Genomic DNA, 25,498 nt, shown 5'->3' on the forward strand with positions numbered 1-25,498 from the left:
CCCTTAAATTCGCCCCTGGCAGCAGGATTTACAAAGTAAAAATATATTGTTGGAATAATTTAATTGGTTGATGGAAAAATCAGAATAATTTATAAAATTATTTATTAAATATGAAATTGGATGAGGGTATCAAATAATTGAATGTATTATTTGAATATTAGGTCATGGAATATATATATACCTAAAATCTGATTAATACAAAAGATCTGATTAATATCTCCGACCATAAAATAAAACTAAATGAAATGTTTTAATGAAGAAAGCATCTTATGTTTAGTGTGAAGATGATGCTTCCCTGCATTTGTGGAGTTCTATATTTTTTTCAAGTGTTTGTCATTTTCAAGGTTTCAATTTGGGAATTATGAAAATAATAAATAAAATAGTTATTTTTATATTTACAATTGATTCGCACACTAAAAATAAAAAAATGGCTAAATAAAACTCGGATTCAAATAAAACATGTATTATCATTTTAATATTATTTGTTAAATGTTTTCCTACTTTATACAAAATAATATATATATTTATAATTATTCTCGTGAGTGAATTAATTAAAATTAGATTATATCACGTTTACGATGTGAGCGAATAAAATAGTAAAATTAAATGTTTGGAGTTCGTACAATTTTAAGTTTAAATATTAATTTTATTTTTATTAATTTTATACAAAAATATAAAAAATAAACCCTCATTTTGATATATTTCACTTTGTTAAAAGATGATTTTTTAATAATTAATAAATTTTCAACTGAGTTAGTATACCGTTAACTTATGATAACAACTTGGTCAAAGGTATAGTATATGGAAAATTATTTCATATCCTACTTATGGAGAATTTTAAACTCCATAGCGTTGAGGGTTTGACATGTGATTTATAAGGTGTAATAAAAATATAATATATATATATATAAAAGCGACACTTGTCACACTTTCTACCCATTTGTAGAGTCTAAAAAATTTGTAATTTCGATATAAGGTGCAATTTAATATATAAATTTTGATTTGATCTTTAATTTTCATATTTTGTCAACTTTAATTTCAATACAATTTTGCACAATTTTTCATTTTGTCATACGGAAATTGTTATTGTAATATCCCTATACCCGGTTCGACTCAAGGAACTTGATATAAGAATATTACATTTGGTGCCAAAGTGATTTTGGCTAATCACTAATATGTTTGAACATTTAAAAAAAAATTTGTTATAACTTGTATTTTAGTCCCTACTACTTGGGACATACTTGATCTTCCTAAGTACATGTCATTCTATTCAAAATTTTAAACATACCCTCTTGACGCACTTGGAGATGCGATGAGATGGATGCTCAAAACCTCAATTACAACTCTTCAAAATCACCGTACCTAATCTGCGCATGGAAAACAAAACCGTACGCTAAATAAAACTCGGTGGTATTTCTATAATCCGAATAATTAGAGACAATAGATTACAAATGTATAATTGAAATATAAACATATATTAATATTTAAATATTATAACAACCATATCATATTTTATTTGTTTCACAAATATCTCAATTCTCATATTAGCTATATAAATAGCTTTTCACAATTTATTTCACATTTCATTAAACAATTGTATTATTCATTCCATATTCATTTCATGAGTATATAACTCATATATTCCATATATTTGCAACATATTTCACATTCTATTTTTAATTCACTATTTCACTTCCATTTCTCATACCGTGCCATTTCGATATCAATTATAAAACTTTATTATTCATTCCCTATTAACACGACTTGGACTCGAATGGATACGGATCCAACCAAAACACACCGGTTTGACACTCAGTGCCTCGTTGGATAATTCGAAGTAATAAATTGACACCTAATGTCTCATTGGCTAAACCAAAGTAAATTGGCACCCAGTGCCTCATCGAATTAATCCGAAGTAGTAAATTGACAACCAGTGTCTCATCGACTCGAAGTTGAAAAAATCCCTGAACTCTTCCAATCCTATGGCATGCCATCTATATCCGACTCAGTCCGATACAGTTAATAGGGTTCCAATTCATTTTTCAAATACAACCAATATTGAATATCAATTTTTTTTATATAATCACATATACATACAAATTTAATTCAATTCAAATAATCAATACATTCATAATATATATCTATTCAATCAATTTCTATCAATTTAAAAACAATTCAATATTAAAATGCCAAATACTCACCTCAACCACTTACCATAAGTATTAAATCAAAATACAACAATTAATAACTAGATTCGGATTATAGAAATATAAACCGGAAATTTCGAGCTATTCCTCGTCGACTTTATCTTTTCCCTTTTTAGTCGAGGGTTCCGGTACGACTTTAGCTATAGAATTAAAACGATTGAAATTCACCAATACAACACAATTCAATCTCATATTTAATATTTCAATTTTTATTCAATATTTGCCTAAATTCCAATTTAGTCCTTAAACCGAGACTAACTTTATTTCTTTACATTTAATTCTTTATTTTCATACAAATTCCACTTTAGACTAAATTTAACTCCCTATTTTTACTTAAATCCTTAAATTTCAAATTTTTCACAATTTAGTCCCTATTACTCAATATTTACAATTTATTCTACAATTCAATCCTTTTTCATTTCTAACTTAAAATCTATCAATTTAATCCCAATACTAAAATTATTCAACATAGATAACACTTAAAAACTCAATAAATTTTAAAATTTTGACATGAGTTGGGTAGTATTTAATACCAAGATTCCAAAACATAAAAATTATAAGAAAATGGACTAAATTAATTAATCAATTAAACGTGGAACTTTGAAACCCTAGTTTCTCCTTCCTTTCTTTCTTTTCCTTCCTGCTTCGTTTGTTCTTTGTTTCTTTTCTTTTCTTTTATTTCTTTGTTATATAATAAACTGATAAATATCTATCTTATGAACGCCTCATTTATAAGCAATGGCATAATTTCTTCATTGGTCCCTTTAAATTTTCTTTAATCTTTAATTTAACTTTTACCCTATATACAATTTAGTCTTTTACCTAATTACTCTTAATTCATGTAAATTCACCTAACTAAAACCTAATTAACCACACAACTAATTCGTAAATATTTATTAAATATTTACGAATCTGATTTACGAGAAGGGAGTCTAAAAAATACAGTTTTCGACACCCGCGACTATCGAGTCGTTACAGTTAATATAATATTTTACTAACCTAAAAAAACAAATGAATAAATTAATTTGTTTTCAGATAGATTAAAAAATATAATATAATTTAAATTTATTTGTATTATTTTTGGTCTATTTTATTAAATAAATTTGACAAACTAAAATAGATCTCGTCAAGATTTAATAACATGACATTTTAAGATTATGAGATATTGTCACGTTTTTTAATTCTTAAAGATTCAAGTAATGATGATTAAATTTTTTTATTTGTTAAGTTTATGGATTTAATTGCATAGATGCCAAATTGACGGACTAAATCGTAAACCGAATCAACAACAGCAATTTTCACTGTTTATCTGTCACACCATATTTGTCCCGCTCTCCCAACTCAACAGATCTGAATTTTCTATTATATCTTATAATAATAATAATAAAATACAGAAATCTTCATTTTCACACTTTGATTTTTAGCTTTTACACTGCAAAAACTTTTTTTTTCTGTATATAAACCCTCACTTGTCTCCCATTTTTCCTCACTGGGAAATTTTGTTCTTTACCATCGGTTTGCAGCTTCTCATTTCGTTTAGTTTGAAGGGTGGTTTTATTTACGTATGGGGGCTTCGATTTTGTCTGATTTCGGAGCCGAGATCCTGATCCCGGTTTGCGCCGTGATTGGGATTGCCTTTTCGCTCGTACAATGGGTTCTAGTTTCCAAAGTGAAGCTTTCTCCGGGTCGGGAGTCGGTGAACAATGGTTCGGGCGCCAAAAACGGGTACTCCGATTACCTTATTGAAGAAGAAGAAGGTCTTAATGACCATAGTGTTGTTCTTAAATGTGCTGAAATTCAAAGCGCCATTTCTGAAGGTTGTTGCTCTTTTTCACTTATTTTTTGATCTGGGGTTTCTGAAAGATTTATCCTTTTGAGCTTAGTTTGATTCTTTTGGGTGTCTGAAATACTTAACCGACAAGTTTAGAACTTTAGATCTTTGGTTTTCTCGTTGTGCTTTCTTTAATGTTTGGTAGATAGAGATTTTGGCTTGTCGGCATAAGATTTGGTGGTTTCGTGGATTATTTATATTGCAAGCTATGAAAAACTAAAGCATGTGCAAATTATCTTGATTATATGTATATACGTATGTGTATGTGATGTGTATGTGAGTGTATATGTATATGTATATGTACGTGGAAAAATGAAAAACTAAAGCATGTGGAAGCTATCTTGAGTATATGTATATGTATATGTATATGTATATGCGTATATGTATGTTTATGTGCATACACATGTAGTGTACATGTATATGTCTATGTGAGTGTGAGTGTATACATATATGTATTTAGATCCAATGCATTGTTCATTTCCTTCCAAGAAATGATTTTGTTACATAGGGTTATTGGTTTATATTTGCTTGCTCTGTTTATTGCTTTCCCTCTTGGTGCTAGCTAATTTTTGTATTTATGAGTTTACAGGAGCAACTTCGTTTCTTTTCACTGAGTATCAGTACGTTGGCATTTTCATGGTTGCTTTTGCAATCTTGATTTTCCTTTTCCTTGGCTCGGTAGAGGGTTTCACTTCAAAGAGCCAGCCTTGCACGTACGACAAATCTAAAATTTGCAAGCCTGCTCTAGCCACAGCTGCATTCAGCACCATATCTTTCTTGCTTGGTGCCATCACTTCAGTTGTTTCTGGATTTCTCGGGATGAAAATCGCTACCTATGCAAACGCTAGAACCACCCTCGAGGCAAGGAAGGGAGTTGGAAAGGCATTTATAACCGCGTTTAGATCCGGTGCTGTCATGGGCTTTCTTCTTGCTGCAAATGGCCTTTTGGTGCTTTACATTGCCATCAACTTATTCAAACTTTATTACGGCGATGACTGGAGTGGTCTTTTCGAGGCAATCACTGGTTATGGGCTTGGAGGTTCATCCATGGCTCTTTTTGGCAGAGTTGGTGGAGGAATCTATACCAAAGCCGCTGATGTGGGTGCTGATCTTGTAGGGAAGGTGGAAAGGAACATTCCTGAGGATGACCCTAGAAACCCAGCTGTAAGTTCAGTACTTAGATTTTGGAAAAGTAAGTTGCGGTTTTTCCATTCGGATTGTCAACGAGTTGTTTCCTTGTTTTCAGGTGATTGCTGATAATGTTGGAGATAATGTTGGTGATATAGCTGGAATGGGATCTGATCTTTTTGGGTCCTATGCTGAATCATCTTGTGCTGCACTTGTTGTTGCTTCCATCTCTTCTTTTGGCATCAATCATGAATTGACTCCAATGTTATATCCTCTGATCATCAGTTCCGTTGGTATCATTGTTTGTTTAATCACAACCTTATTTGCAACTGATTTCTTTGAGATCAAGGCTGTTAAGGAAATCGAGCCATCATTGAAGCGGCAACTCATAATTTCGACTGTTCTCATGACTATTGGAATCGGGATTGTTAGTTGGATAGCTCTTCCATCTTCCTTTACTATTTTCAATTTCGGAGACCAGAAAGCTGTGAAGAACTGGTAAGCCTTTTATTTACCGAAATATATCAAAAGTTGTGCTTTACTAGAAGTCTAGAACAACCGTGTAACATCGAGTTTCTTTGCAGGCAACTATTCTTATGTGTTGCTGTTGGTCTTTGGGCCGGCCTAATTATCGGTTTCGTAACTGAGTACTATACTAGCAATGCATACAGGTAACAGTCAATGGCATTATTTTTTCTCCTCGGGTCATCCTTAGTCTCGTCATTGATTTTAACACTATCTTTGTTTTCTCTTGCAGCCCTGTACAAGATGTCGCTGATTCCTGCAGGACTGGAGCTGCTACTAACGTTATTTTTGGCCTTGCATTGGGTTACAAGTCTTGCATTATTCCTATTTTTGCTATTGCAATCAGCATTTTCGTTAGTTTTAGCTTTGCTGCTATGTATGGCATTGCTGTTGCTGCCCTTGGAATGCTGAGCACCATAGCTACCGGGTTGGCTATTGATGCTTATGGTCCCATCAGCGATAATGCCGGAGGCATTGCTGAGATGGCTGGCATGAGCCACAGAATACGGGAGAGAACTGATGCTCTTGATGCTGCAGGCAACACCACTGCTGCTATCGGAAAGGTTTCATCTTGTTTTCGCTTAAGCATGACACTTATTTCTTCTTTTATATCAGTTTGGCATAACAAGTTTGTGTTGCATTTTCAGGGTTTCGCCATTGGTTCAGCAGCACTGGTTTCCCTTGCTCTCTTTGGTGCCTTTGTGAGCCGAGCTGCTATCTCAACTGTCGATGTATTGACCCCTAAAGTTTTTATCGGTTTGCTTGTTGGGGCAATGCTTCCTTATTGGTTCTCTGCTATGACCATGAAGAGTGTGGGAAGTGCAGCTTTGAAGATGGTCGAGGAAGTGCGCAGACAGTTCAACACAATCCCCGGTCTCATGGAGGGCACCACTAAGCCCGACTACGCTACCTGTGTTAAGATCTCTACTGATGCTTCCATCAAAGAAATGATCCCACCGGGTGCTCTTGTCATGCTCACACCCCTTGTTGTTGGGATCTTTTTCGGCGTGGAAACTCTTTCCGGTGTCCTCGCTGGATCTCTCGTCTCAGGTGTTCAGGTAATATAAAAACAATATGATTTAGAATTGAATGTTAAATTCTCAGGATATCAACAATATGTCTTGGTAATATTTGCAGATCGCTATCTCTGCATCCAACACGGGGGGCGCTTGGGACAACGCCAAGAAGTACATCGAGGTATCTTCGATTTGGCCGATTTAAGATTGAGCTTAACGAAAAGTAATCTTGGAATATTTACACTCTTGATTTCGTTGTAAAATGCAGGCTGGTGCTTCAACACATGCAAAATCTCTTGGCCCCAAAGGTTCAGATCCACACAAGGCAGCTGTTATAGGCGACACCATCGGTGACCCTTTAAAGGATACATCCGGGCCATCGTTGAACATCCTCATCAAGCTAATGGCAGTCGAATCACTCGTCTTCGCTCCCTTCTTCGCTACACATGGTGGACTGCTTTTCAAGTTATTTTGAGTGAAGGTCAACAAAAAGTAAACAGCTAATGGTCCGTCCACCCATTGCAGACTCTCTCAATTGATCCATTTGAATCTGTAGAACATTTTGAGTTGCCATATTCTCTTTAAAAAGGTTAAATCGGCATTGAAAAATTTTCCCTTGGTAAAAGGGTTGACAAAATAACTTTGATGATGATGATAATGGTCAACCTAGAAATGAGTTAAAAATGGCCCCTTTTTTTATTGCGGTTATTATTATTATTATTATTATTTGTCTCTCTTTACCCTTTCCCTTTACCTTTCGTTGTTCTAATATGCATGGCTTTGAAGTTTGAACAATTATCAAGAATGGATTATTGAACATTGGTGAAAAAAAATGTAAAAAAGTTTGGCTTTTTTGTATTCAAAATATTTAAAGTTCTATTTTTTTTATAATTAATGTTTATTAAAAAAAAAAGCGAATCAAAACATGTCGGGAATATGGATGATACGGTGGTTGTTGGCCACATTGACTCTAGTTCATCAGGGCAAAAAATTGTAATTCTTTTATAAAATCGTAAAAATGTTTAAAAATAGTAAAATTATTTAAATTATTAAAAGAACTAAATATTGTAAAACTTAAATATTGAATAATTATTAAATGTTATAAAAATATTTTAAAATTGTAAAAAATTATTAAAATAATAAAATATTAATTAAATTTTTAAAAATTGTAAATAATTAACAAAACAAATAATTCTTCTTCTTCAATTTTCTCTACAAATTCCAAAAGAATACAAAGAAAATTTCTATATTGTCATCTACTTTCTTTCTTGATTTATTCAGGTATTATTGTTTTCAAATTGTAGTCTTGAAACAATAATAACATATGATTCAATTAAAAATTTAAAAATTATTTAAAATTGTGAAATTGCTAACTAAATGCCATCGGTTCACAATTTTCAAATATATTTTACAATTTTTAATAATTTTCACAAATTTTAATAATTTTAATAAATTTTAAATAAAGTTTTATATTTTGATCCAATGGGCTGTTTTGTTATTTAAATTGCATTTAAATACAAAACAGATTTCTAAATTTATTGAATCAAACTCGACCTTACAAACTCATATATTTGTAAATGGCTGCAAATTCCAAAATTGATACAGTTGATCATCATAAAAACTTAAATCCAATCCGGATTTGTCGACGGCTACCAAGCACACACCTAAGACCCCGCGCATCTCCATTGAAGGAACTTATTGAGAGAATCAAAATTAAACCTTGGATCATCAAAAATTGAAAATTAATGCAAAAAAAATTGTTTTTAATTGTTGGATTTTGAGAGATGTCGTCGGAGATCAAGGTGGTGGAAAAGGTTCAACCTTTGAAGCAATTGGGTGGTGTCGTAACGAATGGAAATGGAAATGGTCAAGGGTACAATGGGGTTGTTGGTGATTATGCTTATTATGCCAGCTTAAGGAACGATGTGTATTGCGCTGCTGCTTATGGGGATTTGGGGAGGCTACGTATGTTGGTTGAGCACCTGGGTTTTTCTCTTAAAGAACGTGATGCCCTTGGTTACTATGCCCTCCAATGGGCTGCTTTGAATAATAGAACCGACATTACCCAGTATATCATAGAGGTTCCTTTTTTTTTTTTAATCTTTTTTTCTTTCTTTTGTGGTTGTTTGATGGATTTGCTGAATTGGGTTTTTGGCTAAGAGTTGGAAAATTTTCATTTTGAGAATTCGAGTGTATTGGGTTTATTTATTTGGTATCTAATATATGGAAAAAAAAATTCTTTAGAAGGTTCTTTGAATTGTGTTTTAATGGGAATGCTGAATTGATATTGGGAATACATGCTTTTGAGCTTTGGCCATGAAATTTAGGGTTGTTTTGGCATTTTTTAAGGTTTAGTTCTGAGATTGTTGGTCTTGAAGTTTTCGTTGATATATATACACACACGCATATTTCTTTTGAAGGTTTGTTGAATTGAGTTTTAATGGGAATGCTGAATTGGATTTAGGGAATGCATGTTTTTGAGCTTTGGCCATGATTTTTAGGGTTGTTTTGGCATTTTAAGGTTTAGTTGTGACTTGTTACATGTTGGTCTTGAAGTTTTCATTGGATTAAATTTGAATTAGTTGTGTGTGTGTATATATATAATATTTCTCTTGAAGGATTATTGAATTGTGTTTTAATGAGCCATGATATTTTAGGTTGATTTGGCATTTTAAGGTTTAGTTGTGGCATGTTAGTTTTGAGTTTTTCATTGGATTAAGTTCGACTATATTGAGTAGTTTCTGGGTTGTCTCGATTTACTAGCATGGTGGAGATGTAAATGCAAAAGATCAAAGCGGGCAGACAGCCTTGCACTGGAGTGCAGTGCGAGGTTTGATACAAGTTGCCGAGGTTTTACTCCAAGGGGGTGCTTGGGTGGATGCTGCTGACGTAAATGGCTATCGGGTTAGATTTTCTTTCAATGTTGTTGAATTTAATGCAGTTAGTGTAACTCGTGAAACATCACATATATGGCCATTGGATTTAAAGTCTGACCATATTGGACAGCAACATTGTCATCTGCATCATACGCAAGACAGTGGGTTTCAACTCCTAATTTAATGCTTCTTTTACAATTTGATCGTGGGATGATTATCAAGTGCTCAAATCGATTATATTTCTTTTATTTCAATCTCTGGATGAATGCATACTTATTATTTTTTTGTAATTTTCTGCAGATAACACATGTTGCTACACAATATGGTCAGACTGCTTTTCTCTATTATGTTGTTTCAAAATGGAATGCTGACCCTGATGTTCCCGATAACGAGGGGCGGAGCCCTTTGCACTGGTACATGTTCACTTGAACGGTCTAAAGATAATGCACTTTGGTGCCATTGATTCTTTTTTATCGATTTTGTTTTGCCTAGAAATTGGTTGATTATGGTAATGAAGTTTTACGAGTGTTAAGTCTGTTATTTTTATTCTGATTTCCTTTCATTATGGATAACACTAGGGCTGCTTATAAAGGTTTTATGGATTGCATTCGTCTCCTTTTGTATCTCGATGCAAATAGAGGATGTCAAGACAGAGAGGGTAATTTTCTGATTCTCAGACTGAAAGTGCGATTTCGCTTGGTTAACCATGATTCATGCATAATTTTACTTGGTTAACCATGATTCATCTTTATTTTAGGTTGTACTCCACTTCATTGGGCAGCTATTAAGGGTAATCTAGAAGCTTGCACGCTCTTACTACAGGGTAGCCAGGAAGGCTTAGCGGTCACTGATAATTCTGGCCTTACACCTGCACAGCTTGCTTCCGAAAAGAACCACAGAAAAATTGCTTTTTTACTTGTAGGTTCCATACGATTTTAACTTGGTTAATGAATTTTCTTTGATGAATAGTTCGTTATATATTTTATTTGTTTCTATATTCAATCTGTATTGTTTTCCTTAAACACCAAACTCGCAGGGAAATACTCGAAGGTTGCATGAATATCGATCTAATAGGAACAGCTGTCTTGGGAAACTTCCAAAATTAGGACTTGCGCCAGTTCTTTGCTGCGTTATCGTGGTACATCTGACGACCTATATTCATTCCGTCATAATGGGTGCGTCTCTTGATCTCTTCATGACAATGTTGCTCCAAGTACCCTTTACGGCTCATGTTTGGACATGATTATGGGGATATGACACTCATACTCGAGTCCAAGTAACATATCTTCATGAAAGTTAATTGTGCCATACCATCAAAACCGTACCTATCTCTGTCTCTATATTACCTTTTTATTTGTGGCTTTGGACATTCATTGCAGCATCAAATTTGCCGAAATTGACAGCTGGATTTGGCATTCTTGCATGGTTGGGTGTTTTCCTATCATCTGCTGGTTTGATTTGGTTTTATAGGTGTAGCAGGTATATTCTTTTACATGGACATTACTTAAGAATCTAAAAGAAAATCTGGGATAAATTATCAAAAGTGAAATGCATTTTGTCATTCCTTTTCTTTTTCCTTCTGCAGCAAGGATCCGGGTTACATCAAGATGAATGTCTCTGATCATCAAAATTTGAAAGAAGATGTGCGTTCAGTTATAAAATCTGGGATATATTTTGTTTCTTCAAATCCTATACGTAGAACATTTTAAATGATTTTATACAGTTTCTCACTATAGAACATTTATCTTGTATGTTCTGCTAGGAACCCTTACTGAAAATTGAGGCAAATCATCCTGCTTTGCTAGCTGGGAATTGGTCTCAGCTTTGCACGACATGCAAGGTGCTTGCCGAATCTAGTCTTTTTGTCTATATGTTAGTCGTTTGATAATTTCCGCTTTCTCTGATTCATTTTGTTATGTTATTTTATAATATCATCAGATTATCAAGCCTCTTCGTGCAAAACACTGCTCCACTTGTGATCGTTGTGTCGAACAATTTGACCATCATTGCCCTTGGGTATCAAATTGTGTTGGCAAGGTAGGGACTTGAATGCTCATGACATTGCTCTCCAAAAATATAGAAAATACGGGTGAAGTGCAATGGCGGGTTGGTTACAAACTTACGGTCATGCCTATAGGTCGAATTTCCCATTCGGAAAGAGAATAATATTTAATTATTGATGAGTTTCTTTTGGTATCTTGTGATGCAGAAAAACAAATGGGATTTTTTTCTTTTCATTGTTTTAGAAGTCATGGCGATGGTGATTACCGGTGTAGTTGCTATGACACGTATGTCATTTAATCAAATTCCAAGTTCAAACTATTTCCCAATGTTAGCATAGTAAATATTTTCCTCCCTGGATGTTGTACAAATGTGTTATTGTCATGTATACAGGAATCTTGACGGATCCAATGGCTCCAGCAGGGTTTTCACCGATGTTTAGCCATGCTAGTACTCATCATATTGGTGCACTAACATTTTTGATAATGGATATTTTCTACTTCTTTGGAGCGTCAGCATTTGTTGTTTCACAGGCTACTCAGGTATGACTTGAGGTTTTATGATCCGTAGTTGTCTTTTGCATATCTAACTTCTTTGGACATGAATAAATTGCAACAGATATCTCGGAATATAACGACGAATGAAATGGCGAATATCATGCGGTATAGCTACCTTAGGGGTGCCGATGGTCAACTTAGAAATCCATATGATCATGGATGCTGGAAAAACTGCTCCGATTTCGTGATCAACGGCTACAATGAAGATGTGCCAATTGCTGAAGATTCAGCAAATTCTGAAGAAACTGGGATGATACAAATACCAAGGGATTCAAACTTGCAAAACAGCAATTCACATGCTCCGACGGACAGAAACGGCCATATAGCTGTACATGTAAATTCTAGCAACATCAATGCACATCATGGCCCTGTTCATTCTTTAGTGCAGCCACGTTAACCATACCTGAATCAGAAATTGAGAGCCGAGCCTTTGCGATCAGGTCTTGGTAACGGATGGAATTGTACCCATACCGCTGCATCATCACGATATTCATATCCAGGTAAGTTGAAACTGATGTCACAAACTTCTCTCGATCAATCAGTTGCTCATCCTTTGTGATCCGAGGTTATGGGTCTAATTCTTCCGATTTGTCTCATTTTTTCAATGGTTTTTGCAATCCGGGGCTTGGTTTAGGGGGCTCGGTTTAGGGTGCTTGAACGTTGAAAGTAATCCGAAACGTTTCGGGTCGAATTGATGTTGTAAATAGTTTCATTCGTTTATTTATTTTTAATAAAATGATTATCATTCAAATATTGATTAGGTAATGCCTATTACTATCTTCCTAATAATTCTAAAACATATATATTTTGAGATTAGTGTACAAATATATTTGATTTAAATAACAATAAATTAGAGTTTTAGTTTAATTGGAGCAGAAACTTCCACCTATAAATAACAAATCAATCAATTAAATAAGCAAACATCAATGTATAAATCATTACAACTAAAGAATGGATTCACTGTGTATATGTATGTATGTATATATATTCTGCTTCTTTGAGGGTTGAAGCTGATGAAGGCAAATGCAGAAACCTACCATCAAATATGAAATCACTGCGGCTGCTTCATGTCATCCCCAATCCTGACATGAACATCTATGGATATAATTTCGAACCTATTTCTTCACAAAAGGAATCAATCAAATGCTTCAATAACTACGAGTCTACGACAGTCTATCTGAATCTGAAAGTTTAAGGCTGATGCTCAATCCGAACGAAAAATCAAAAGAAAAACCTGCGGAGGAAACGACCCAAGGTTATATGGATTACGACAGGTTTTGATTGCATAGTCAATTGCCAAATACTCCAAAAGTATCAATCAGCTTACCTAAAAGACCTTGGGACTATAAATCTCACTTCGAAACAGCAAGCAACTCATGCATGATAATTTTTCGAAACTCGCTGTTGAACTAATGGTTCTAGTCGGAATGAAGGAATTCTGCTCTGCCACTTGTTGGCTTCGTAAGTCTCATTCCATGCCTGCATTATCTCATCAATTGTAAACCCTAAACCTGCAAAACCGAAAGGATAAGTTATGCCTCTAAGGTTGATGCGTTGCTAATGTGGAGTTATGAATTTTCCAGCAATTAGTTACCTTCCGGTGCGTTGTTATTTGAGCAATGGTTCTTTACCATAACGGCTATATCCATAGGTGAAGCTCCAGCAAGTTCAAATTTCTCAACAGCCACTTCCAAACATTCTTGCCAAAGAGGTAACCCTAGTTTGAATTCCATGATCGAGCGTTCGTAAAGAATGGCACCCCATAAAACGTTTATCTGAGCACTCATTGTGAAAGCCTGCTCTGCAACCTCGTCTGCTGATATATCTTTGAATAAACCATCCAATCCCATTATTTGATTTTGTTCCTCATTCGGTTTGGAAAGCTCACGTAGGCCTTGCACTTGTAATTCCTCCCACATCAGCATGCCCTTTTCCATGTTTTCCTCAGCATTGTTATAAAGTTGCAGGACTTTCTTGGAAGGCCAAGTTTCAAGATTAACATTGTTGCTAATTGCATAATACCAAGAAAGCTTTGCCTGTTCAAACTGTTGTTGCCCAAGAGCTAGAAGAGCTTCGTAAAAATCAGGTTTGATCCTCAGTGCTTCCTCGTAACTCTTACTTGCTTTGGTATATTCTAATTGCGCCCAATCATAGGTAGTTTTGATCTGCTTGAGTACAGATTCTCTCGAGCCATTGTTCATGAAGTACACCCTCTTCTTCACCCGGGACATATGAACATTTCCCCAGTTGAACAATGCTAATGCAGTCATCTCTCGGAATTTCTCAGCTGCGCTGCCGAAATGATGCTGAGCCTCTTCGCTTGTAACTGTATCCTCCATGGCCTCGGAATATGGCTTCATACCAAGTTCATGAAGATTCAAGTATGCATCTGAATCAAAACCAACATGGTTCTTGAACAGTCGGGCAAACTCGATTATCCAGTCATCGATGCAACATGAATCTTGTCTTGCTTCCATAGCCTTTCCAGCTTCCCCATTCTCAAGATTGTGAACTTCCTCATGCTTGAATCTTTCAAAGAATGGATCCTGGTCGGAATTTACTTCTACAACATACAGCCTCATGGAACCCCGTGATACTGCTGATATTTCAGCCAATCTCAGTTCTTCATCACTCGTGATTGTAACTAAATCGCCTTCTTCGTCTCTGTATTTGACAAGAACTGCTCTCGAGCTAGGAAATCGATCATGAATAATTTCCCTTAGTTGCACAAGGCTGCAATTAAGTGGCAACCGAGTGCATCTTATATCTTCACCGAAAATCAACTTCACATTCTTCTTTGATTCTTCTTCCATTTTACTACTGATTATCTCCCCCACGACCCGTTTATCCTCGGCCTTCTTTTCATTCATATTTTCATCAACCTTCTTCTCCTGAATTTGGCCCACACGAGCTTTATCAATCTTCTTGTTCTTCTTCTTGGTTTTCTCTTTAACAACTTTTGAAGCACTAGGATGTTCAACGTATTCCGGAGGCAATTCAATCACGGTATGATTCACCTGTAACCCTCTTTTCTCAAGTGTACTTTGTACTCTTTCTGAAATCTCCAACGCCATAACATTATTTGGTTCCATGTTCAAAACCGTATTAACATCTCTAAACGCTAATTCCAACCGATTCAAAGCCTCGTAACACCTTGCCCTCTTTAGTAACGCTTTACTATAATTCGGTGTTACCTCTAAAGCCAAATTACATTCACGAATCGCCCTAGGGTACTCACTCGATCCCATCTGCATATAACAGGCAGCCATATTGCTCCTTAGATGGCATACATCCATGTGATTCTTCGGAAGCAATTCCAGCGCCTTTTCGTATTTCACCATTGCCCCTTCATGATCCCTCCTCTGAAACAGTTTGTTCCCTTCTTCCTTCAATTCTCGAGACATCGATACGAAGACCGCCAAGTCTGAATCATTCCGTTTAGGACTAGTAACATTACTATGAACTGCTTTTCCTGTTTGCTTCTTGTTCTTTACACTATGCTTCCCCATTGCAAATCCAAACAATTTCTATATATGGATATATATAAACCCTATATCCTAAATCCAATTACCCTGAAATCTCTAACCCAAAAACCAAGTAATTGACAAACAACTATAAAGAAAGATTTAAAGGTCTTAGGCACCTAAAACAATAAAAACCCAGAAATTATTTCCAAACAAAACCTTAAAATTAGGGTTTCAATCCACAAAAAAAACTCCAAAAACTTAAAATTCTAACTCTAAGGTAAAATGGGAATTTTCCCTTACCACAATGCAAAATATGAATCACCCAAAAATGAAAATACTAAAAATAAAAGAAAAAATATTATCTTTTATCCCCTCCAAATCAGGAATTGTCACACTTTAAAACAAAGAATTAACAAATCCCAATTCAGAGAGAAACAAAACAATCTCTAAATCCCTCAACTTCAGCAAAAAAAAAAAGAAGAAGACCTTTATTCAAAAGAAAAAGAAAAAAAAAGAATAAAATTTCAAGGCGAAAGATAGAGAAAGACTTATCCGGGAAATGAAGTGAAGAATGGGGTACGGAAATTTTCCTGGAAAATTAAAAAAAAAAAGATTATATCTTTTAATGAGAAAATGGGGTATTATGCAAAGGAGAAAAGAATATGGAACCCATATAAAGAAACAAACCAACCAAACGTTTCTCTTTTTGTTTCTAATTAGAGGCTGGCGAAAAGGGTTTATCATATTTCTAATTTATCCTTAAATTACAAATTTTAATTTTAAAATATATAAAAGAAAGGTATTTGTGTTTTTTCAACAGAATCATAGGTTTTGAAAGTAGAGAAAATATTGTATGAAATTATGATTTTACTTATGATAAATAATATATATTTTTATTTTAGTATTTTAGTTAAATTTAAATTTTTCAGAGAAAATTTTAATTTATCATTTTCTTTGAAAAGGATAAAAATAACGTGAAATTACAATTTCATAGATATCTTCTCTTGAAAGTATCATATATATATATATATATATTTACATAATACTTAAAATTAGGTGTAGTCTCTACTAATTTACAATTAGCATGATAATGCATTTTATGTACTCGAATCCATATCCTCTTGTATTGACAAAACATACGTATCAACATTTATATTTTTTTATTTAAATATTTATGAAACTAATCATTTAGCTTTGATTATATCATTTTAGTGTTAAAAGCATCTTTTCATTAGCATTGTACTTAATAACACTTAAAGATCTATGATTACCATTTTTTAATATGAAGATCATTGATTAAGTACTTAATGTTGATATAATCATCAAAGTAATAATGTATGTCATGATTTCTTTGGGCTTAAATGTGTAAATATAAAAAATCATTAAATGTATTTTGTTAATTGTACTTAAACATATATTGTTATGTATTTTTTATATTTATTGATTAATTATATTGTATTTTATAAAGTTTTTAATGAGGTGGTGTTATCTATTAATCGTGTCTCAACTCAATTAATGAAAATACTTTAATGTCCCTTCACATTAAAAATAAATCATATTATTTGAAGTTACTTTAATTTTTTATTTAAAAATACCAATAAAAATATGTAATAAGATTTGAACCCGCACAAAATAATTTTATAATACATTTAATTTACCACTCAACCAAACTTTCATTTTGATATATTTTATACATTTCTATTTTAATTTATACAGTTTATTATTTCCATCAACTGTGTATATAATTAATTTAATATCGTAACAACAAGTTTAACAAAAAAATAGTGTTAACAGACTAACAGTTAGACTTGAATTTTAAAATCTGAAAAATAAAAGGATTAAATTTTTAAAAATACAAGTACAAAGGTTAAATTTCTAATATTATAAAAGTACAGGGACTATAAGCACATTTTAACCTAATAATTAACTGTAAGGCAATTTTGGAAGGCAAGTTTGGGCAAGTGGCAAACTGCTTATAAACGGCAAGACAGCTGTTGTCGGCAACTCAGATCAGATCAGATCCAAGTCCTTATTTTTTCAGCTTTTGTTCGTTAACATTGGGGTGTGTGTGTATCGGTGTCTTAAGATTAACGTGTCATCTTGTCGGGAAAAAAAGTTGTAATAAAAGATTCCAACAAAACGTGATATTAACTATTCATCTTCAGCCCCCACATTCGCTTCTTTGACCCTCCAATATCTGACTCTTTTTTTGTTTTTTAACTTCAGCCAGGTTGTTTTTCCTTAACAATGTGGGAAAAGGATTATATGAATACATAGTTTACTTCATATCAGTAATTTTATCTTAATAAAATTAAATTTAAATAAAAATTTTAAAATTTAAGATGAAATTATTGATATAATATTAAATTGTTAGAAAATAAATAATATTTTTATTTCGTACCATTTTTTTCTAACCTCGTTTTGTAAATAAAAATTATAAAATAAATGAAACTATAAATATATAATGATAAGTTTAGTTCTTAATATTTATATTTTATTAAATTAGTTATTATTAGTTATTTATTAAATTTTAAAAGAATATTTTTAATGAAAATATTGATTAAAATATTAGTTTTTTATAATGCTAGCATGGCAACTTAAGTATATTTTATGTTGACATGATACTATTTAAAAAATAGTTTAAAATTATAAAAATATTTTTAAAAATAAAATGTTCAAAATTAAAAAATTATATAAAGTTCATAAAAATTTAAAGAAAAAGAACATGAAGACGTGTGGATTATTATATGGACTATCATATTTAAAAATTTAACATTTTAGTCACTATATTTAAAAATATATTAAAAAAGTATGCTATTTTTAAAAATGAAAATAAACTATATATTTAATTTGAAGAAAAATTATAAAAAATAAAAAATATAAATTTAGAATTTCTTTTTAAAATATGAAAATTTACTTGTTAAAACAAATTCGGCGTAGGGTTTTTAGCACAAATGAACCCATTGGGTCATAATTTCACTTCCAGTCCATTAGCCCACCTCCGTGGTCTCATCGTCATCTTCACCAGCCTTGGATACCGACTCATTATGTTCTTTTTCTTCATAATCGAATATTTTTACCTTAATTTTAGAGAAGGAAAAAAAAAGAAAAAAAGAAAAAAAAATAATTGCGGGTTAAATTTTGAATTTGGAATTGAAAGTAACATCTCTCCAAAGGGGGGAAAATGAGGTTGTTTATTACGTTGGTAGCCGCAGTTTTATGTATCTTATGCATCAATGTCTTCGCCGATCCCGTTTTCCCATCTCATATAGGTATCTCCATTTTTCTCTCTCTATTTTCTTTATCTGAAGGTTCCGGTTTTTAATGTAAAATTCAGACATTTTTTTGGGTATAATTCATCTGAATGGTGTTTTGGTTCTCGGTTTTCTTTAATTCTCTTTAATTTTGAATTTTCATGTGTGAAAATACAGAAGAGTTTAGCTTATGAGACCTAATTTATATAATCATGCTTGATAATTTTTTTGGTTTGCTTTGTTCTAGATTAATGAATATTTTCTGGATTGTTAGATATGCTACTTGTTTATTGTTAATGATTAGTAGTGTAATTTATGCTCCTTTTTCTGTCCTTCATAGTTAGAAAATGAGTTTTTCCTTCTTTTTGGATTTGGAATTTGATTCAACCTAGTGTTGTAATAGAATGATGCTAAAATTAGATATCCTTTGTCATTCAGCGGCCTGAGATCGATCCTTGTTTCGGTAACAATGAGGAATGTTTTCTGTTTTTCGCACAATTAGAAAGGATTTGCAATTGTATATGGTTTTTTTCACTTGTAGCAATGGATTTTTTAGAGTTACTAATAGGTGTAGAAGTTGAGTATTTATCTGTTGAAAGAAAATTTAATGCTGAGAGCTGATTGTAAGATAAATCTGGATATTACGGATCATAGATCATGTTCTTATGCCTGTGTAATGTGTATATGTGGACTAATGAATACCTATCGGTTCTTAGGGTGTACTCTTAACCCAAGGGTGCTAATAATGGTGGTAGTCGTAACCAAATCAGTCTTTGTGGTTGATATTATCATGTGCAGAGTTTCCATCCTACTCTATTGAAGTTGAATTATTGATTGTGTCATAGTATCCCTTTTTTCATATTTAGAATTTTCGTTTAATAGCTTTCAAGTTTGCTTGCTGATACTTCTCTGAACAACAGCTGGCACATTTGGCGATGGCTCCCGTGAACCAAAATACAAGATTGAATTTCATACAGAAGATTCGCCCTACCATCCTGTGAGTAAGCTTAGAGTTTAACATATTTTTGTTCTTCAGTTCTACTTTTGATAAAATCTGGATGAACATATTGAAGTTATTCTTTATTGCTTATTGCATTTTATTCAATCTTAGCTGAAGATTTCACTATCATGTCCACGAATTTACAGTACCAGTAGATCATACTCTACCCTTGAGAGTGAAGTTTTTCATCTTGCGTTCCCTTCTCCTAGGTTTTCTTTGTGCACCATCAATAACTATCTCAACTTGAATAATTTCCATATGATTGTTGTTTTAATTGGCTGGTTTTTCCCTTTCATGTGAACCTGTCAAGTTCTATGTCGATTTATCCATTTGACTGATAATATTTTGCAGGATGATGGTCAGGAGTCCGTTGTTATGCCCAATAAAGATGGAAATAACTTTTTATGTTTCTTGCCGAAGGTGGGGAAAGCCAAAAAACCAGTAACCCATCAAAACACTAGTAGCATGATTGTGGAAACTGAGAAACGGGTTAAACTGAAGACACCTGATGAACTACTGGAAGTACTGAAAAATCAATGCTTTATCAGAGTGAGCATTTGATTCCTACAAACTGTTCGTTTGGTTTTTCCAATTCTATATGTTATTCTTGTCACCTTACAATAAAAAGAAGGGGAGGGGGGGACCTTTGTTCTTCCATGGAATTGTCATTGTGTCCTGCTTATTTTCATCTCTCTCTAGCTTATGTTGTCAACTCCTTTATGCAGCAAGAGGGTTGGTGGTCTTATGAATTTTGCTATCAAAAGCAGTTAAGGCAACTACATTTGGAAGAGGATAAGGTAGCCTTTAATTCAATCTATTTAAAGTACTAGTATTTAAAGGTTTGAGGGTTCTATCTGCGATGTATTTTTTTTTTCTGAAATGAACTGCAGTAAATATATGAGCTGAACTTGTTATGGGCAAATGGATGATTTTCGGCACTGAATTGTTGGTTGCATCATCTATCTGAGTTGTAATTTGTATAATAGGCGGTAGTTGACAGTAATAATAGTTGTAAAAGCAGCAGTTTTTAATAAATCTTCTTCTGGACTTGTTCTTATCACTTTGAATTTACTTGGAATTGAAAATCTAGTTGATATGAAGCGCTAAGAATAATTATATTAGTTTGTATAAGAATCGCAGGTGGTTCAGGAATTTGTGTTGGGTGTATATGATGAGGAGGCCACTGCTGCCTTCAACCAGAATCTCTCTGACATCTCCACATTGAAAGATCCTCGCTCAAAAGATGCTTCACAAAGGTCTGACTTAAGTGTGGCTTGGAAAAATTTAGATCGCACTTAATCTTTGGTGTATTTAATTTTGTTTCTATTATTTAGAAAAAAGAGGTTTCAAGTGGTGAAAAGTAAATGGTTGCATTGAATAAAATGAAGGAAAAGGGGACTAACAGTTATACTGGTTCTCACAGGTATCATGCTCATCAATATACGAATGGAACTGCATGTGATCTTACTAATCATCCCCGAGAAACTGAGGTATGAAGCAATGAAGTACAGAATTTTTGTATGGTTTCTAGTTTTGCTTTGGTGGGGGAGCAAAGCATATTTGTAGAGGTTTATAATGTGTGTTTGTAGGTGAGGTTTGTGTGCTCGGAGCCAAGAGCGATGATTAGTTCAATTACAGAGTTATCCACGTGCAAGTATGCACTAACTATTCAATGCCCAATGCTTTGCAAACACCCGTGAGTCTCTCTCTCTCTCCTCTCAATGCTAAGATTAGATTGATAGTCTATGTTGCTCAAACTCTTCATTTTCATGAAGTACCTCTGTCTGACACGATACATAGATATGAAAATATGACCTCCAAAGATTCTCCAAATACATGGAGAAGCTTAGAAAAGCCTAACCATACCCGTGTCAAAAAACATATCCATATTCAACACTCACAGACAAATCCGAGTAACATAGTTGTTGATACATGCCTGTTGAAAAGATCAAAGATCAACCATAGAAGTGAGTTGGGAACTGTATGTAAAACGTGACTGAAAACTTCTTATCCTTTCTTCCCAATAGATGACACGTTACTTGGACTTGGGTGTTAACATTGGATAAGGATATATGTGTATGACATTGGCATGGTTTGATTTTTCTAAATTTTATCATGTATTGGAGGATCGTTGAAGGTTATATCCCCATATTCATGTGTCGGGCATGAGTGTCAGAAATGAATATTTTAATAAAAATAAAAAGTCGAATTGACATATGATAATAGTCACCTGAAACAATCATGCATTGGGTCATTAATTGAATGGTGAATGAGCAAGTATTAAGGTGCTGCAAAAGTGATTGATAGGTATAATGGAGGGAGAAAAGAAAACCATTTTGGGGGTTCTGTTTTGTGTAAGAGAAACCAAGATGACAATGGATGGTTTTAAAAAATGAATATCTGACGCTATCCGTTCTGCTTATAAAATTTTTGTCATTTTGAAAAATAAATTATGATCCACATATGTTGAAGTCAGCCCCCATGCAGCATGCAAAGGTGGCCATGCAGAGAACGTGTTTCAACAGCAAAACGAAACTGTATTGTTTCATTTGGTTACTCAAATGAACATTATGTATTTTAGTTTGTTTTGAACTTAGTTGGTAGCTGCATTTTGATGTAATTAGGTAATGAATGACAAGTTTAGGTGGCTGTTTATGTGTTCAAACAAGTTTGCCAAATTACTAGGCAAATTAGTTTTGTTAGGTGTGTTATTAGGTGGTAACTTGTCTGTTTTACTGTTGTTATCTCTTATATGTATTGGCATTATGTCTTCTTGGAATGTCAAATGAAAGCTTCAGCTCATTTTCATTCAAATTTATCTCTTTCTTTTCTGTTTTTCCATTGCATTTTTTCTCTTCGATTGTTTCTTCAGCAAGGCTCGACACTTGCTGTCCAAGCAAGCTCAAATCAGCTTGCTGTTTCCTCTTAACACCAACAACATACTTGATTTTGCAGATTATTCCAAGAAGAGAGACCAGTGTGGCACACCATTAATTGCAATATCCTTCCAAAGGATTACAAGGATACCAAGGTTGATGACACTCATTTTACTATGATCATAGACTCGGATGATCCATCTACACATTCAACCAAATGACTGCTGTAAATCTTCATTCACCTATTGCATACATTTACAAATATATATGTCTTGTCTAACTGAAAGTATTACGGTATCAAATTAAATTATTTGATATTTTTCTTTTTACAAATTATTCTTGTCCTTTGCAGATTACGTTCTTTATTAACAAAGATAACAGTTCAAGAATTTGCAGATCTGACATGCATCTGTCAAAAAGATTAGAGTTCGGATGAGTTGTCTCAAAAAAAAAAAAAAAAAAGGATTGCAAAGACTGCAACTTGTCTTTACCATGTTAAAGATAATATTATAGAATAGTTAAACTTCCAAGTGTGTTTTCTTTTGTACAGAATAGAAATCATGAGACACTTCATTGAAACTAGCCAAATAAGTACATAAAAAGCTTTTATTGAGAGCATGACAAACCACTAAATCAAGTACGACATTGACAAAAAAAAGGTGAAGGAGTGAGCATGGCTTGGCTAAATGGTTCCTTAACGGAATCGTTTAGGCAGAACATGGTCGAGCACAAAATAATAGCAGGACATGGTGGCTGCTTCTACGTGATAGAACCATGCTTGTCTCCAGTAAGGATTAATGTACAACACAATGGCAATACACAGTGGCATCACAATGTACGACCCAACAAAACTTGCGTAAAAGAATTCCATGTCAATGAAACCCTTGTCAGTTGCATTTTTCGGCATTGATGAAGATGGTCCATCTATTGAGCAATTCTTTGGCAATGGTTCACCACAAAGGAAAGGATTCCCCACGTAACTGCTTTCTTCAAATGTTGCAAATTGTCCACTCCTTTGAGGTGTAGCTCCGGATAAATTATTGTATGCCACACTGAAAAAGGACAAAAAATGTAACCCCAAAAGATGGGAAGGGATATTTCCGCTCAAGTTGTTGTGAGAAAGATCCAGACTCTCAATTTGGGATAAGTAGGCAAGTGCTGGAGGGATTGGTCCTATCAAACTGTTGTGAGAAAAATTCAAAACGATGATGTCTTGGAAGTGTTGGATTTGGTGGGGAATCTCACCAGTCAACTTGTTGCAAGAGAGATCAATTCCAGACAGGTAAGTGAGGACTGTTGCCTTATAAAAGTAGGATATGCTTTTCGTGGTGAACTTTATCGGCACATCAACAGAGAAATATCCGATGGAACCGTCGTAACCACTGTTGTCAAAATTAGCACGGGAGCTATAATTCGATATTGTATTCATCAAGCAAGGAGGAATTGTACCAGAAAGATTGTTGTTAGAAACATCAATCAACCTTAAACGATGTAAGTCGCATAATTGAACCGGAATCCCTCCTTCAAAGTAGTTGTTATTTAGGAGAAGGTAACTCAAGGTAGAAAGGTTGCCAATCCAATTTGGAATATTTCCAGTTAAGTAGTTGTTGCTAAGATCCATTGTCACCAAATCAATGCTGTTAATAAAACTGGTGATCGGCCCTTTTAGCTTGTTTCTTGATAAATAAACATGAGTGAGCCTTGTAAAGCTGAAGAAAGATGGCAAGCTTCCCGATATGTTGTTCGCCGAAAGGTCCAAAAATTTCAGACTATAGTTGAGTTTGCAAAATTCCACGGGAATTGGACCTTCAAAATGATTATTTGCCATCAGAAGTACTTCCAAGCCTGACATCTTTCCCATCCACCTTGGTATCCCACCGAAAAGTGTGTTATTGCTTAAATCCAATGCTAACAGTGACATATTCTCCATGGAGCTTGGTATATCACCAAAGAGTTGGTTATTGCTAACATCGAATATTAACAACCCCATGGGCAAGTGCCTCGGTATTCCACCACTCAATTTATTGTTGGAGAAGTCCAATATTTGAAGGGAAATCATATCACCAATCGAAATCGGAATACCACCGCCAAAAAAATTATTCGACATGTTGAGAACCAACAATGATGGTAGTTTTGCTCCGATTTCATTTGGGATGTTGCCATCGAGGGAATTACTGGAAATATCCAACCGTGATAATCCCCTACGAGAAGTCGATGGTAGCTGAAAATGTCCCGATAGAGAGCTATTGACTAGATATAGTGTATCTAATTTCTTGTTGTTTTCCAACAACCAGTTTGGGAACTGATCTCCCTTGAAATTGATGTGAGAGAGATCAACATGTTCCAAGTCATGTTGATGATTGAGAGATTGAGGAAATGATCCACCATCTCCGCAACAAGATAAACTGATAGATCTCAATTGGAATGTTGGGGTGTCTACAGAATGCATCTCTGTTTCAGCACTATATATCATGTTGTTGTCTGCATATAATTTTTGGAGTTTTGAAAGGTTGAACAACGGAGCCAATGAACTTGGGATCTCAATGTTATTGTTCGAAAGGCATAACACTCGGAGGGATGTTAGGCTCATAAAATAAGATATATCTCCAAAAAATTTATTGGAACGGAGATCTAAATACTCGAGCGACTTTAAATTTTTAAGCATAGATATATCTCCAAAAAAACTGTTGGAAGAGATATCTAAATACTCGAGTAATGTTAGATTCTTAAACACAGATATATTTCCAGAAAAATTATTGG

At 33.9% G+C, this 25,498-nt stretch overlaps 5 protein-coding genes across 8 annotated transcripts; 3 read left to right on the forward strand and 2 right to left on the reverse strand.

The window, feature by feature from the left end:
• The first annotated feature begins 3,611 nt into the window (after positions 1 to 3,611).
• On the forward strand, positions 3,612 to 7,406 carry LOC105783195 (pyrophosphate-energized vacuolar membrane proton pump). The gene is made up of 8 exons (XM_012608494.2): positions 3,612 to 4,024; positions 4,628 to 5,202; positions 5,285 to 5,664; positions 5,751 to 5,837; positions 5,924 to 6,254; positions 6,339 to 6,749; positions 6,829 to 6,888; positions 6,976 to 7,406. Exons 1-8 carry the CDS (start codon positions 3,772 to 3,774, stop codon positions 7,180 to 7,182), a joined length of 2,304 nt encoding a protein of 767 aa, XP_012463948.1. The 5' UTR covers positions 3,612 to 3,771; the 3' UTR covers positions 7,183 to 7,406.
• Positions 7,407 to 8,261: 855 nt separating this feature from the next.
• Positions 8,262 to 12,894, forward strand: LOC105783084 (protein S-acyltransferase 24). Its single transcript, XM_012608277.2, has 13 exons — positions 8,262 to 8,788; positions 9,471 to 9,611; positions 9,884 to 9,996; positions 10,162 to 10,241; positions 10,341 to 10,501; positions 10,620 to 10,758; positions 10,963 to 11,062; positions 11,169 to 11,226; positions 11,346 to 11,423; positions 11,522 to 11,620; positions 11,793 to 11,871; positions 11,978 to 12,126; positions 12,203 to 12,894. Exons 1-13 carry the CDS (start codon positions 8,492 to 8,494, stop codon positions 12,536 to 12,538), a joined length of 1,830 nt encoding a protein of 609 aa, XP_012463731.1. The 5' UTR covers positions 8,262 to 8,491; the 3' UTR covers positions 12,539 to 12,894.
• A 136-nt stretch (positions 12,895 to 13,030) lies between these two features.
• Positions 13,031 to 16,276, reverse strand: LOC105783083 (protein PHOX1). Its single transcript, XM_012608276.2, has 3 exons — positions 13,736 to 16,276; positions 13,469 to 13,652; positions 13,031 to 13,375 (listed from the first exon to the last, which is right to left on the reverse strand). Exons 1-2 carry the CDS (start codon positions 15,648 to 15,650, stop codon positions 13,516 to 13,518), a joined length of 2,052 nt encoding a protein of 683 aa, XP_012463730.1. The 5' UTR covers positions 15,651 to 16,276; the 3' UTR covers positions 13,031 to 13,375; positions 13,469 to 13,515.
• A 2,367-nt stretch (positions 16,277 to 18,643) lies between these two features.
• LOC105782831 (protein OS-9 homolog) lies at positions 18,644 to 23,363 on the forward strand. 4 transcript variants are annotated; one of them, XM_012607849.2, is made up of 9 exons: positions 18,651 to 18,880; positions 19,783 to 19,859; positions 20,214 to 20,411; positions 20,588 to 20,659; positions 21,003 to 21,118; positions 21,286 to 21,352; positions 21,452 to 21,558; positions 22,818 to 22,964; positions 23,091 to 23,363. In XM_012607849.2, exons 1-8 carry the CDS (start codon positions 18,793 to 18,795, stop codon positions 22,957 to 22,959), a joined length of 867 nt encoding a protein of 288 aa, XP_012463303.1. In that variant the 5' UTR covers positions 18,651 to 18,792; the 3' UTR covers positions 22,960 to 22,964; positions 23,091 to 23,363. The 4 variants fall into 4 exon arrangements, with proteins under 4 accessions (XP_052482690.1, XP_052482691.1, XP_012463303.1 ...); XM_052626730.1 differs by lacking the exons at positions 22,818 to 22,964; positions 23,091 to 23,363 and adding an exon at positions 22,339 to 22,676 and having other exon boundaries at positions 18,644 to 18,880; XM_052626731.1 differs by lacking the exons at positions 22,818 to 22,964; positions 23,091 to 23,363 and adding an exon at positions 22,350 to 22,676 and having other exon boundaries at positions 18,645 to 18,880.
• Positions 23,364 to 23,432: 69 nt separating this feature from the next.
• On the reverse strand, positions 23,433 to 25,211 carry LOC105782829 (receptor-like protein 13). Its single transcript, XM_052627164.1, has one exon. It carries the CDS (start codon positions 25,209 to 25,211, stop codon positions 23,433 to 23,435), a length of 1,779 nt encoding a protein of 592 aa, XP_052483124.1.
• Positions 25,212 to 25,498: the final 287 nt, after the last annotated feature.

The sequence above is a fragment of the Gossypium raimondii genome, chromosome 13 (assembly GCF_025698545.1).
Source record: "Gossypium raimondii isolate GPD5lz chromosome 13, ASM2569854v1, whole genome shotgun sequence".
In the NCBI taxonomy this organism is placed as follows: Eukaryota; Viridiplantae; Streptophyta; class Magnoliopsida; order Malvales; family Malvaceae; genus Gossypium; species Gossypium raimondii.